Source organism: Lissotriton vulgaris, chromosome 7 (assembly GCF_964263255.1).
Source record: "Lissotriton vulgaris chromosome 7, aLisVul1.2, whole genome shotgun sequence".
Classification (NCBI taxonomy): Eukaryota; Metazoa; Chordata; class Amphibia; order Caudata; family Salamandridae; genus Lissotriton; species Lissotriton vulgaris.
The window spans coordinates 865,083,151-865,096,633 of record NC_141695.1 but is presented as its reverse complement, the minus strand read 5'-3'; the positions used below and the strand labels follow the sequence as shown (position 1 = coordinate 865,096,633).

Sequence of the window (13,483 nt, the reverse complement as noted above, 5' to 3'; positions counted from 1 at the left end):
TGTGTCAAGAATGTCTGAAAGCTTGGCTGATTTAAACCCAGATAAATGTGAGATTGCTAAACCGGAATTAACATTTTATGGTCATATATTTTTGAGCAAAGGGATGAGGCCGGATCCAAAGAAAGTGTCTTCCTTAATAGCAATGTCTAGTCCAAAAGATATAAGAGTTATGCTCTTTCTTGGGAATGGCTAGCTATTGTTCATTCTATATCAAAGATTATGCTACTGTCAATGCAACTCTTAGAGAATTAACAAAGAAAGAGAGGACTTTTATCTGGAATAAGGGATCTAAAAGTGCATTCAAGAAATATAAAAGATGACATAGCGTCAGCAGAAAATTTAAAGTATTTTGACACAAATTTATGTGCAGATATAGTGGTGGATGAAAGTCCAGTAGGATTGGGTGCCATCTTATTACAGCATAAGTTTGGCAAACATACACCAAGGTTCGTGGTGTCACATTCCAGCAAAGGTTTAACAGATGTTGATAAGAAATACTCCCAAACAGATATGGAAAGCTTGGCAGCGGTTTAGGCATGCAAGCATTATCACAACTTTTTATTTGGAAAACCGTTCGTGATGATAACAGACCACTACTCACTCACTCAACTATTTTTGGAACACCAAATGAAAAAAGACCTCATTGGATTAAAAGGTGGAGTATGGGACTAATGAACTATGATTTTAAAATAATTCATAAGCCTGGAAAAGATTACAATCCAGCTGACTATTCGTCCAGACACCCTACTGATGTAGACAAAAGGAAATGGATGACACAGAAGAATATATTAACTTCATAATCAAATCAACGGTTCCTGGAGTATTATCAGAGCAAGAATTGATTCATGAATGTAACAAAGACGATACTCTGGCAGAAGTAAAAAAAATAATAAGTCTAAACAAGTGGATGTATGTCAATGCCATGACAAGATGTCAACCATATGTAAAAGAGATGTGCTTGCATTCAAAAATGTACAGCAGAGCTAATGAAACCCACTTCTGGCATTCTTATAAAAGGCAGTAGAATAGTCATTCTAGGCAATTTACAAAGGCCTGTCATTAATCTTGCACATGAGAATCAGAGGAAAATGTCAGCAACAAAAACTCTGCTAAGAGAAAAGACATGGCAGTCAAGTAGAAGAAATCATACAATCTTATCATTTCTGTTAATGTACGACAGGAGAGAGAACTATTGAAGAGTTGCACATGTCTAGGCTACTAATACAGTGTGGTCAGAACTAGCATGTGATTTCTATGAGCCATTAGACTCTGGACAATATTTGTTTGTCCTTATTGATGTATAGTCAAAGATTTCCAGTTGTAAAGTCAGTAACATCCACCTCTACATCGTGATACTGCCTGTTCTTGTTGACATTCTTTCAGCTTGGGGTATACCCAAAATATAAAAGACCGATAATGGTCCGCCTTTTAATGGAGAAGAGTTTGAGAAGTTTCTTAACACAGAAAGATTACTCCACTCTGGCCACAAGCAAATGCAACAGTGGAAAGATTAATGGCTACTTTAAAAAAGTGTACAAAGGGCAAACTAACAGACATTTTTATAAATCAAGCTGTATATTAAGTCTTACGTGATTATAGAAATACACCTCATGGATCGACTGAGAAAAGTCCATCAGAGCTGATGTTTGGTCTCTCTAGACAAACACAAGAAAGGAGGAGGCATAGCCTGCATCTACCGATCCTCCCTGCTTGTCACAGAACTCTTAACGGACACTTCCGACTCCTGCGAATACCTTGCACTCTCCGCCTGCAGCAACTCATTACACCTCTGTAACTTGCACATCTTTTACCACCCACCAGGTCCAAACAACGCTTTCACTGATCACCTCCTGGAAATCATGACAACAAAGATTTCCTCTAATGCCACAGAGGTCTTCCTGGGTGATTTCAACCTGCACTGGAATGACGCTAAAGATCCCTACGTCAATGCCATCAAAGACCTTCTAACTGACCAAGCCCTGACCCAAGCATGCTCTATGCCAACCCACTCCTTGACTGGATCATTTCTAAGGATTCCGCTGTCAAGCTTATCTCCATAGACCCCTGTGACTGGTCGGACCATCACTCTATATCCTTCATTTTACCCGGGACCCGCAAGACAAAGTCGTCTCAACCGGTGATTCCCAAACGCTGGACCAGAGACACTAAGAACCTAGACTTTATGAAACTTGAGGCTCGCTGCAAATCTGACCTGAACCCCCTTGCACATAACCAAGGTTAGCGATTTCAATGAGCACTACTTATCATCCATTTCAAACATTCTGGACGACCTTGCCCCTCCAAAACTGAAAAGAACACAAATCAAAGACAGAAACCCTTGGTTCACTGGCTCCCTCAACATGGAGAGGAGATCGCTACGACATTCTGAAAGAAACTGGAGACAACACCCAACCGAAGCGCATCTAAAACTTCTGCACCAGGCGATAAATGCCTACAACAAGCACATCATCAATTGCAAAAAAGAATACTTCAGATCGGAATTAGGGAACGCCAAGAATAGACTCCAAAAGCTCTTTGAACTGGTCAAATTCCAATCTAATAAACTGTCTAAAACACCGAAAGAATCCCCCAAATCGCTAATATTGTCAGATGAATTCTCCTTCTTCGCTGATAAAATCGCGGCATTAGGAATTTAACTCATTCCCACCACCTGCCCCCAACCCCCTCCTGTTCTGCCACACTCTTCCGCTCCAACCATTCTGGCCTCTCCCAAAAACCAAGCCCGCTGGACTGACTTCGAATACTATAATGAAGAAATCATCTCAAAAATCCTCTCTTCCTTAAAACCAATTCAAATAACCGCTACCTTCAAACTGCCTCGCCACTGCCTCCCAATCCATCGTTCCTTGCTGGACTACAATTATCAACAGCTCTCTCCAGCAGGGCTTGATCCCGGACCCTTTGAAAGCCGGCCAAGACCTCCCCATCTTGAAAAAACCTTCACTGTACCCAGCCTCCCCTGACAATTTCAGACCTATCTCCAATATCCCACTACTAGCCAAAGTATTGGAGAAGTGTGTTCAACAGCAACTAAGCCAGCACATCGACAACTTCCACCTACTCGATGACTTCCAATCTGGATTCAGACCAGGGCACAGCACCGAAACTGCTATGCTCCACATCGTGGACGATGCCCTCCAAGCCCTAGACCAAGGCAAAACCTGCCTTCTAATCCTCCTTGATCTATCCTTCGCCTTTGATACGGTCAACCATGAAAAACTACTTGAACGCCTCAGACTCAGGATGGGTCTGGATGGCGTGGTACTAGAATGGTTCAGGTCCTTCCTCCACAACCGCTCTGAGATTCCTCATCAACGGCAAACTATTCGTTCCCACCCCGGTCACAGTCGGAGTCCCTCAAGGCTCAACCCTGTCCCCCACCCTCTTTAACCTTTACCTAGAGCCACTCACTGAAGTTCTCCGTTCCGCCAACATCTCCTACCATATGTATGTGGACAGCACCAAAATATACATCAACATCTCCTTGCTCAATGAGATCCTCTCCCTGAACGGGACCTTGAAACTAACTGTCCATTGGCTAGCCAATAACCAACTCAGACTGAATGCAATGAAAACTGAATTTCTCCTAATCTCCCCATCAAAAGCCAGCCCGGAGATTCAGATGTGGATTATCCAAATCCCTGGGCATAATCCTCGACAGTACCCTTAATATGAGAGACCACATTAACTCGATGGCCAAAGCAGACAGATTCCACTTGAGCTACCTTTGGAAGCTGAAACCTTTCATCGACGCACCGGACTTCAAAATGGCAGTTCAGGCACTTGTCATCTCCAGACTGGAATGCAGCTGTTCCACCCTCACCGGATTACCTAAGATCTCCTTAGCGCCTCTAAAAGCCTGCCTCAACGCAGCCGCCAGACTACTCACAGGTACCAGGAAGTTTGACCACATCTCTCCACACTTGAAAGCGCTGAACTGGCTCCCCCTAGAGCCAGATTTCAGCTGAAACTGGCATGCACTATACACAAGGCTCTATACACAAACTCCCCCTGCCTATCTGGCACAGAAATTAGTGATATCCGGAGGAAGCAGGAACTCCAGGTCCGCTAGAAACCTCCTGCTCCATCCTGCCTCCTTTAAAAAAAAAAAAAAAAGAAACTACAACTGGGCGTTCACCGGAGTAGCACCAAGAATCTGGATCTCTCTCCCACCTTCCATCAGGAAAATCCCTCTTCTAGCACGCTTCAAAAATGATACCAAAACCTTCCTCATGGGTAAATTCCTCGCCCTATTCCTGCCCGCAACCACCTCATTGTGTGGGACTACTCTGACTACCGCTTTCCTATATCACCGACTGACTACAACGAGAACATATGTAACCTTTGTTTTTGTTTCTGACTCTCTCGGTGATTGTAACCATACATGTTGATCTTGTTTGTCTCTGCACTTTAAACCTTTTGCTTGTTCAACAATGTATACCGTGTAAAGAGCTCTGAGACCCTCACGGGTCATGTTCGCGCTATATAAAACAATAAAATAAAATAAACCTCCTAAGGAACATGCGCAAATTGCAAAAAGGGATGAAATGATGAAAGAAAAGATGAAACATTAGGCAGAGCAAAGGAAATATGTTCACACAAGGAATTACAAAGTTGGAGACCGTGTATTAGTAAGACAAAATCGGACACAAAAGTCTATGAGCAGATTTCACCCATTTCCTTTGCAAGTAACAAAAGTAAAGAGATCAGCTATTACTGCTCAGAATGAAGATAAGACAAAAATAAGAAATAAGGCGCATTTCAAGAAGTTTGTAAATCCAGCTCCAATTGCAGTTCATGAAAAGAGAGATGGTGTGCATTGTTGTATTTCTCTCAGAAGAACAGGAAGGATGCACAGAAGAACTCAAAGATTGATTGAAGAATGTTAATGATTTACTTTGTTTTGTTATTTTTATTTTGTTTTATTTTGTTATTTACTATATGTAATTTAACCATGTTAAGAAAGGGGAAATGTAGGGATGTCATGTAGAATGGTGGCATGTATTCATGGCCACGTAGAATTTGTTTAGTATTCTACAGTTATGGGGCATTACAACATTGGGATCCGCGACGAATACGAGGCAAGCAGATTGCTTTGTGTCCGCATAAATAAATAATTTAAAAGAAAACTAAGCCTACACATCATTACAAGGTCGTAACCACGATGTCTATTTAATTAAAGTTATTAGTCGCTTGTGTACACACACTGACGAATGCTCGCTGTCCATTGTGCAGATTCTGACTCTGTTACTTTTAGGGACAATTACAGAAAGGGACTTATAAATATTGACATCTTCTCAAGTAATAGCTGCTCGATGAATAAAAGGACTGCTCTAGAGGCAGGTTGTACACTCCGGCCACAGATTGTTTGGCACTAAATCTTACATTATTCACAGTAAGAGGTTTTTGGAAACAATACACACTTGATGCTATAAAACATGAAAACATTGTACCCAGCAGGTACTCCTTATTAATTCGCAAGCGAGTACAGAAGTTTTTTTTAATTAATATACAATTTTATCATGTTCGAAAATCAGCCTTTTTGGTGGAACATTTTTTTAAAATTTTGAACAGAACATATTCTCTTTTATTTATTGCATTCATATCATATTTTCTTGGATGGGCAACTATCTGTACCTTATGCTGTGTGTTTCTTACTTTTTTTATGACCAGAACAGGTTGTTTTTTTATTGGTGTTTGAAAATTATTTTAGACTTATCTAGGTACCAGGGGAAATATTCTCCTGTTACCTGAAGTGAGCGTAGGAAGCAGTGAAAGCATTTTATGCTGTGATTAATTTGTACCAGTGTTTGCCGGTTTTTGTCGACGGCAATTCATTCTTGATACAAGCACTTATTTGTCACAGTCCTCCACATGGTGGTGCTGGCTACTTCTCAACAGAGCATTCTTAGACCTTTGAGTGGCCTGCAAGTGTACACACTGTCACATGTGTAGGAGTTTGATGCTTAGTAAGGAGTGTTTATACTGGCATTTAGAAAACATGATAAGGTAAGTTGTTTGCACAAGCTGCAGTGGCCTCCTGGACAATACCCTAGGACCGTGGGAGTTAAAAAAAAAAAAAAAAAAAAAAAAAGAAATTAAGTACTGATCACTGGTTTTTGCTTTTTATTCACTTATGTGGTACTAGCTGAATGAATACTGCATCTAAATGTAGTGGCAGTGTACCATCAAAAGATAAAGTGTCTTTGCATACGTTTTACATAATAGATCCAATCTGAAAGACAGTTAGTTGTAGATTCCTTACCTTTGAATTTCCCCCCAGGCGTCAGACTGGATCCGGATTTCTTAGCTGTACACCTGCACAGCAGTACGTGCGTCAGTTGACTCCGCGTCCATTGTAGACATCGTGGTCACCAGGATGACGTTACGGTGCCTGCTTAGATGCCGCCCCTGCACGCTGACGTCAGTTCTTTCTTTTTCCGTACCAGCTTTGGGCAGATCCGGAGAGAGCTACCCCTTAGCCACTTTTTGGCTAGCCTTTATCCGACGACTTCTTTTCGAGTCTATCGACTCCTGCCGCGTGAGGGATGGCCCAACGTCAGACTGGTTTTAAGTCTTGAGGGTCTGGTCACAGGATGATGTTGGTGACGAACCCATACCTCGTGTGCATGTGGTGTCTGGAGCGCGACCACGACCTGCAGTCGAGCTTCCACTGCGGGTCCATGATTCTTAAGACTTTGCAGGAGTGGTCCCGAAAGTTGTTAGAGGCCCGGCGGTCAGCTCTGCTTCACTCCCGGTCTTGTTAGAGAAGAAGTTCACAAGGCCGCTCGTGGAGCCCCCACTCCTCATCACACTCCAAGCCGTCAAGGTCTTTGGGTAACTCCAAACATGAGAAGAAGGCAGAGAAGCAGAAGCACTCTTCACCTTCGCAATGTCGATCGGCTGATGCGACGTGAGATTCGGAGCGTCGTCGGTCAAATGCTTTGTCTCGGGTGCCTTCCTCAGAGACGTCTCCGCGTCTCCTCCCATTTCCAGGAGCCGGAGCATCCCCTGCCCGACTTTGACAGTTCTACTAGGTCTTGCACTTCGTCTTTGGGTAGCCCAACTCCGCCGGCGCGCTTTCGGGCCTGGATTCGGATTGACGCCTTTTATCTCACTTAACCTTCCCCGGTGCAGATCCTGATCACGACATCCCCGATGCCGGTCAAGCCCCGACCGACGCTATCCCCATCCTCATTCCCGAAGTTGGAGCCGGACCGACGTTGGAACAGACTCCTGAGGGTACTTTTGTGCCCCTTTTCATCCCTGGTGTTCCCTATTGACCAGAGGACTAGGAGGGGTCGCTGGACCTTTAACTGACCAGCTCGAAGAACTGGACTGGCGAGAGGACCTGGATGATGCTATTGGTCTGGACACTTTTCCTGACACTGGCTTGCCTTCTCCTCCTTCCCTTGCTACAGAGGCGGAACGTCCTATGCTGTGGTGGTGTGAAGGGCGGCGGAGGTCTTGGGCCTTGAACTTTGTTAAGTGGCAGTCAGGACTAACCTCCTGACAGCGGTGCTTCCGCCTGAGGCGTCCACTTCTGAACCCATATTGCTGTTTAATAAAGCCCTCACTGACATCCTCCTGTGCACCTGGTCCTAGCCCAGCACAGGGTCTCCTGTGGAGAGAACTATTGCCTGCTGCCGCCACTGCCCGGCCGACCCAGTGTTCTTAACCCAACACTCTTCCCCCGAGCACTTGGTGGTCCAAGCCTCTTCTTCAAAGGGCTCATTCCCTTCTGCCCCTCCAGATAGGGAATCCAAGAAGCTGGACCACCTTGGGAAGCGTATGTTGTCTTCCTCCAGCTTGGCATAGGGGTCCGTGCATACCGCGTGCCTCTTGGGCCGGTACTCCCATACCATCTGGGATACGATAACGCAGGTGCTGCCTCAGTACCTGTAGGAGACCCGGGCCATTCACTCCCAGGCAGTGGTAGATGGGCGAGACTCAGCCAAATTCACAATCGTATGTGGACTGGATACCACGACTCACTGGGCAGAACAATTACCACGTCGGTAGCCCTTCGACGCTACGCCTGGTTGAGGACATCTGGCTTTTCGGGGGAAGTCCAGTCAACTTTGCTGGACATGCCCTTTGATGGCTGACATCTTTTTGGTGACAAAGCAGACTTGGTGCTTGAGTGCTTCAAAGATTCTATGGTTTTGGCTAGATCTTTGGGCCTCGCTGCGCCATCTCGACCACTCCAGTCTGCATTTCGCCCCTTTTGTGGCTACAGCAGGGGCACCCAACCATGTGCCGTCCAGTCTAGCCACCAGTTTATGCAAGCTGCCCAGCCTCTGCGTGGCTGTGGACGTGGGACCCAGCGACCTCGCAGGCCTGAGAGCCAGCAGATGAGCCAATCCAAATCCCCCCGCCGCAGTCTCCGAACCTTTAGTCGTCTGTTTTGGACCCATCTATCGCTAGTGGGAGGCTAGATTCAACATCACCTCCCCCACTGGCATTCCATCACTTCGGACACATGGGTTTTGCAGATCGTCCAAAGGGGCTACTCCCTCGCCTTCGAGATTACCTCTCCCTCCATGCCACTGTCTTTTGATCACATGTTTGAGGATCATTTGCCGCTTCTCCGCCAGCAAGGCTCCGCTCTCTTGGCCAAGGGAGCTATAGAGAGGGTTCCTGCGCCAGAAGGTGGTTATGGTTGTTATTCCCGCTACTTTCTGGTGCCTAAGAAGGACAAAGGTCTGCGGCCTATCCTAGACCTCAGGGCCCGCAACCGCTTCCTCCGGAAAGAGAAGTTCAAAATGCTCACGTTGGCTCTGGTCCTCCCTGCCCTCGACTCTGGAGACTGGATGGTGGTATTGGACTTGTAGGGCGTCTATTTCCATATTTCCGTTTTGCCAGCCCACAGATGCTATCTACTGTTCATGGTGGGCCATGAGTACTTTCTGTTCACTGTGCTCCCCTTCGCCCTTACCAGTGCCCCTCGGGTGTTCACAATGGTGATGGCGGTGGTCGCAGCTAATCTGCGCAGATCAGGGGTTCCAGTCTACCCCTACCTAGACGACTGGCTGTTGAAGGCGGGATCGCCCCAGGCTGTCGTCTCCCACCTCTAGACTACGGTGGACCTCCTGCATTTGCTGGGGTTCACTATAAATGTGCTGAAGTCACACCTGACTGCCTCTCGATGGAGCTGTTCTGGACACAGTGCAGTTTCTGGCCTATACTCCCGAGCAGTGAGTCTGGGATATTCGGCCTATGATACTGATATTTCAGCCTCTATCTGGGATTTCGCAGAGAATGACTCTGAAGCTGCTGGGCCTCGTGGCCTCCTGCATCCTGCTGGTGGATCATGCCAGATGGCATATGCGGGCACTGCAGTGGAACCTGGAGTTCCAGTGGGCGTAGCATCAGGATAATCTTTCTGACTATGTCCAAATCTCAGAGGGAAATGCACAAAAGTTGCAGTGGTGGATAACGAACCATGCTTGGGTCAGAGGTCCCTTCCTCAACCAGATGTTACAGTGATCTGACGGGGACGCGTTACTTCTGGGATAGGGCGGCCATCTGGGAGAGGCGGAGATCAGAGGCATCTGGTCTCCAGCGGAGTAGGGGCTCCTCATCAACCTGCTGGAGCTCCGGGCGATCTGACTGGCACCAAAGTCATTCCATCCCTTTCTCGAAGGGAAAGTGGTGCAGGTGTTCCCAGACAAAAACATCGCCATGTGGGTCTGCCACAAACAGGGCGGGGTGGTGTCGTGGGCCCTATGTTAGGAGGCTCTTCACCTCTGGACATGGCTGGAACATCAGGGCATAACCTTGGTGGTTCAACACTTGGCAGGTTCTCTGAATGCCGGGGCGGACAAAAGCCACCATTGGTGCTAGGTCGATCAAAAATGGTGTCTTCATTCTGAGATGGTGCAAGGTGTCTTTCAGCATTAGAGAGAGCCTTGGTTAGATCTGTTCACCATCGAAGATAACGCGCAATGTCAGCATTTTTGCGTATTGGAGTTTCCAAGGCGGCACTCGCTCGCGACACCTTTCGTTGCAAGTGGAACTGCGGCCTGCTGTACCACTTCTGCCCCGAGTGCTCAAGAAGTGCTCAAGAAGATCTAGCGCGACCGGGCCCAATTTAATCTTGTGGCTACGGGCTGGGCATGAAGAGTCTGGTACCTTGAGCTCCTGAGCATGTCCATCAATCCTCCGATCAGACTACCCCTTCGAGAGAATCTTCTGTCGCAGCCGCAGGGGACTGTTCCTCACCCGAACCCGTCCAGCCTCCATCTGGTTGCGTAGAGATTGAGCAGCGACAGTTGACAGCTTTTGACCTTCCACCGGAAGTCTGCAATGTCATCTTGGCAGCCAGGCGTCCCACCACTAAATTGGTATACGCCTGTAGATGGAACAAGTAAAAGTCCCCTATTGTAAATGGATTCTTTAAGGGCATTACTCATCTATTTCCTCCCTTTCCTTTCATAATGACCCAGTGGAACTTGAATCTTGTTTTAACATATCTTGTGTGCTCCCTTTGAGCCTCTTCATAACTGTCCTCTTAGGCTCCTTACTCTGAAAAGATCTGCTATGCTTTCACAAAGAAGGCTCCTCCAGTGGTGTGTGCTCATCCACTGGGGCTACAGCAGCGACCACTGCCGTGGCAATTTGAGTCCCACTGCTTGATATCTGCCAGGGGGCAACATGGGCATGTTTGCACATGTTCACCAGACATTACTGCCTGGACATACAAGTCTGAAGGGATAGGTATTTCGCCTGTTAGGTCCTCCAGGACTTTTTAATATGAACTTGGTTCACAGACCCTCCTCCGGGATGGTATTGTTGGGGTATCTATTCTAAGGTAAGGAATCTACAACTAACTGCCTCTTTCAGATAAACAAGTTCCTTACCTTCAGTAAAGATGTATCTGTAAGAGACATAGGTCAGTTGTAGATTCCCACCCATCCTCCACACTCTTCGAACTGACATCTAGGGATAGGGACTACCTTACAAGGCCCTAGTTGTGGTGCACCAGCGATTAGTGTATTTCATGGTTCTGCGCTTCAGGCGTGCAAAGCTGTGTTAGAACTGACGTCAGGGTGCAGGGGCTGCATCCAAGTAGGCACCTCAACGTCAACCCGGTGATCATTGACACCACCTATCGACGTGCAGAAGTACTACTAAGAAAAATGTCCGGATCCAGTCTGAAGCCTATGGGGAAATTCTAAGGTAAGGAATCTATAACTAACCTCTGTCTCTTACAGATGGTGTGCACCTGTTACAACGCATTTTTTACAACGCACTACTGTTACAACGCATCCATTACAACGCGGATACTGTTACAACTCATGTTTTTACAACGCATTTTTTTACAACGCAGGTACCTTTACAACGCATACCATTACAACGTAAGTATTGGTAAGTATATAGTTATTTTTTAAATGTTATATGTTTGGGGTAAAGGGGTATTTTTAGGGGTTAGGGTCAGTTTTGGGTTTTTGGGTAAAGGGGTATTTTTAGGGTTTAGGGTCAGTTTTCAGTTTTTGGGTAAAGGGGTATTTTTAGAGTTCAGGGTCGTTTTCAGTTTTTGGGTAAAGGGGTATTTTTAGGGTTCAGGGTCAGTTTTCAGTTTTTGGGTAAAGGGGTATTTTTAGGGTTCAGGGTCAGTTTTCAGTTTTTGGGTAAAGGGGTATTTTTAGGGTTCAGGGTCAGTTTTCAGTTTTTGGGTAAAGGGGTATTTTTAGGGTTCAGGGTCAGTTTTCAGTTTTTGGGTAAAGGGGTATTTTTAGGGTTCAGGGTCAGTTTTCAGTTTTTGGGTAAAGGGGTATTTTTAGGGTTCAGGGTCAGTTTTCAGTTTTTGGGTAAAGGGGTATTTTTAGGGTTCAGGGTCAGTTTTCAGTTTTTGGGTAAAGGGGTATTTTTAGGGTTCAGGGTCAGTTTTCAGTTTTTGGGTAAAGGGGTATTTTTAGGGTTCAGGGTCAGTTTTTAGTTTTTGGGTAAAGGGGTATTTTTAGGGTTCAGGGTCAGTTTTCAGTTTTTGGGTAAAGGGGTATTTTTAGGGTTCAGGGTCAGTTTTTAGTTTTTGGGTAAAGGGGTATTTTTAGGGTTTAGGGTCAGTTTTCAGTTTTTGGGGTACAGGGTAAAAATAAATTAAATTTAATTTTAAATTAAATTATTTAATAGTAAATAAATTAAATTACATTACATTGCATTATTTTTGGGGTTGAGGGTCAGTTTTGAGTTTTTGGGGTACAGGGGTACAGGGTAAAAATAAAGTTATATTTTTTTTAATTTTCAATAATTAATTTAAATTATATTTCATAAAATTACTTTAATTTATTTTTGGGGTTTAGGGTCAGTTTTCAGTTTCTGGGGTACAGGGGTACATGGTAAAAATAAAGTAATATTAATTTAAATTTAAAATAATTAACGGAAATTAAATTATTTAAAATTACATTAAATTATATGTTTAAAATTAAGTTACTAATATATTATTAATATTAACATATACTTACCAATACTTACGTTGTAATGGTATGCGTTGTAAAGGTACCTGCGTTGTAAAAAAATGCGTTGTAAATACATGCGTTGTTAAAGTATCCGCGTTGTAAAAACCGCGTTGTAACGGTATGCGGAGTAAAAGTCCGCGTTGTAACATCATATATCCCTTACAGATACATTGTTACAGAAGGTAAGTAACTTGTTCTACACTGCTATAAGACAGAATTCCAGGAGCTATGTTCTAACATAATTTGTTATTTTTGGATTCTTCCTATTCATGTCTCTGGAGCTAGCTTTCTGTCTCATTGTCTTATATTGGTATCAGAGAATTCACTTTTGCCTTTTTTCTCCCAAAGGCAATGGAGAGCAGGGGAAGCCATACCCACTGACTGATGCTGACCGAGTTGACCAGGCTTATAGGGAAAATGGATTTAATATTTATGTGAGCGATAACATCTCTCTCAACCGCTCGCTTCCAGACATCAGGCATCCTAAGTGAGTACTTTAATTGTAGGTTTTACTTTTGTATTTATGATAATTATTTTTGCTTAATAAACCCTATATTTCTTCAGCTTGTGTAGTTTAATTCCTTAGATCTTTTTTTGTGAGAATGGCAAAGTGCTATCTGCTTGACCAGTGTGCCAATTTCACTGCATAACTTGATTGTCAGTCAGTCAAAATATCTTTATTCGGCTTATTTAAAAACCATACAAAGAGAGAAGGGATAAAATACATTTCATACAGGATTTTCCATAATACACATAATTTTAAATATTAAGAACAAATTTTGAAATCGTAACAAACGGTTAAAAAAGTTATTTAACATGAATAACTAATCTTGGCAGTCAGCTTTCGCCCTTGAGGCGGCTACCAGAAATTTAGCAACGCAAAATGTAATGTGGGGATTAGGTAATAATTGTAAGAAGAGCAAAGCCGGTCTTACCTGAGTGAAGCCGGCTTCTTTCAAAATTGGCAACAAGAATTTTTTCCTTGGCTCTGAATACAGCCC

At 44.5% G+C, this 13,483-nt stretch overlaps 1 protein-coding gene across 1 annotated transcript in view; it reads left to right on the top strand.

The window, feature by feature from the left end:
- Positions 1–13,483, top strand: part of GALNT10 (polypeptide N-acetylgalactosaminyltransferase 10) — a 952,883-nt gene that overhangs the window by 362,520 nt on the left and 576,880 nt on the right. Inside the window, exon 3 of the mRNA XM_086931255.1 lies at positions 12,831–12,969. Coding sequence (XP_086787381.1) covers positions 12,831–12,969 — 139 coding nt within the window. The remainder of the gene's footprint in view (positions 1–12,830; positions 12,970–13,483) is intronic.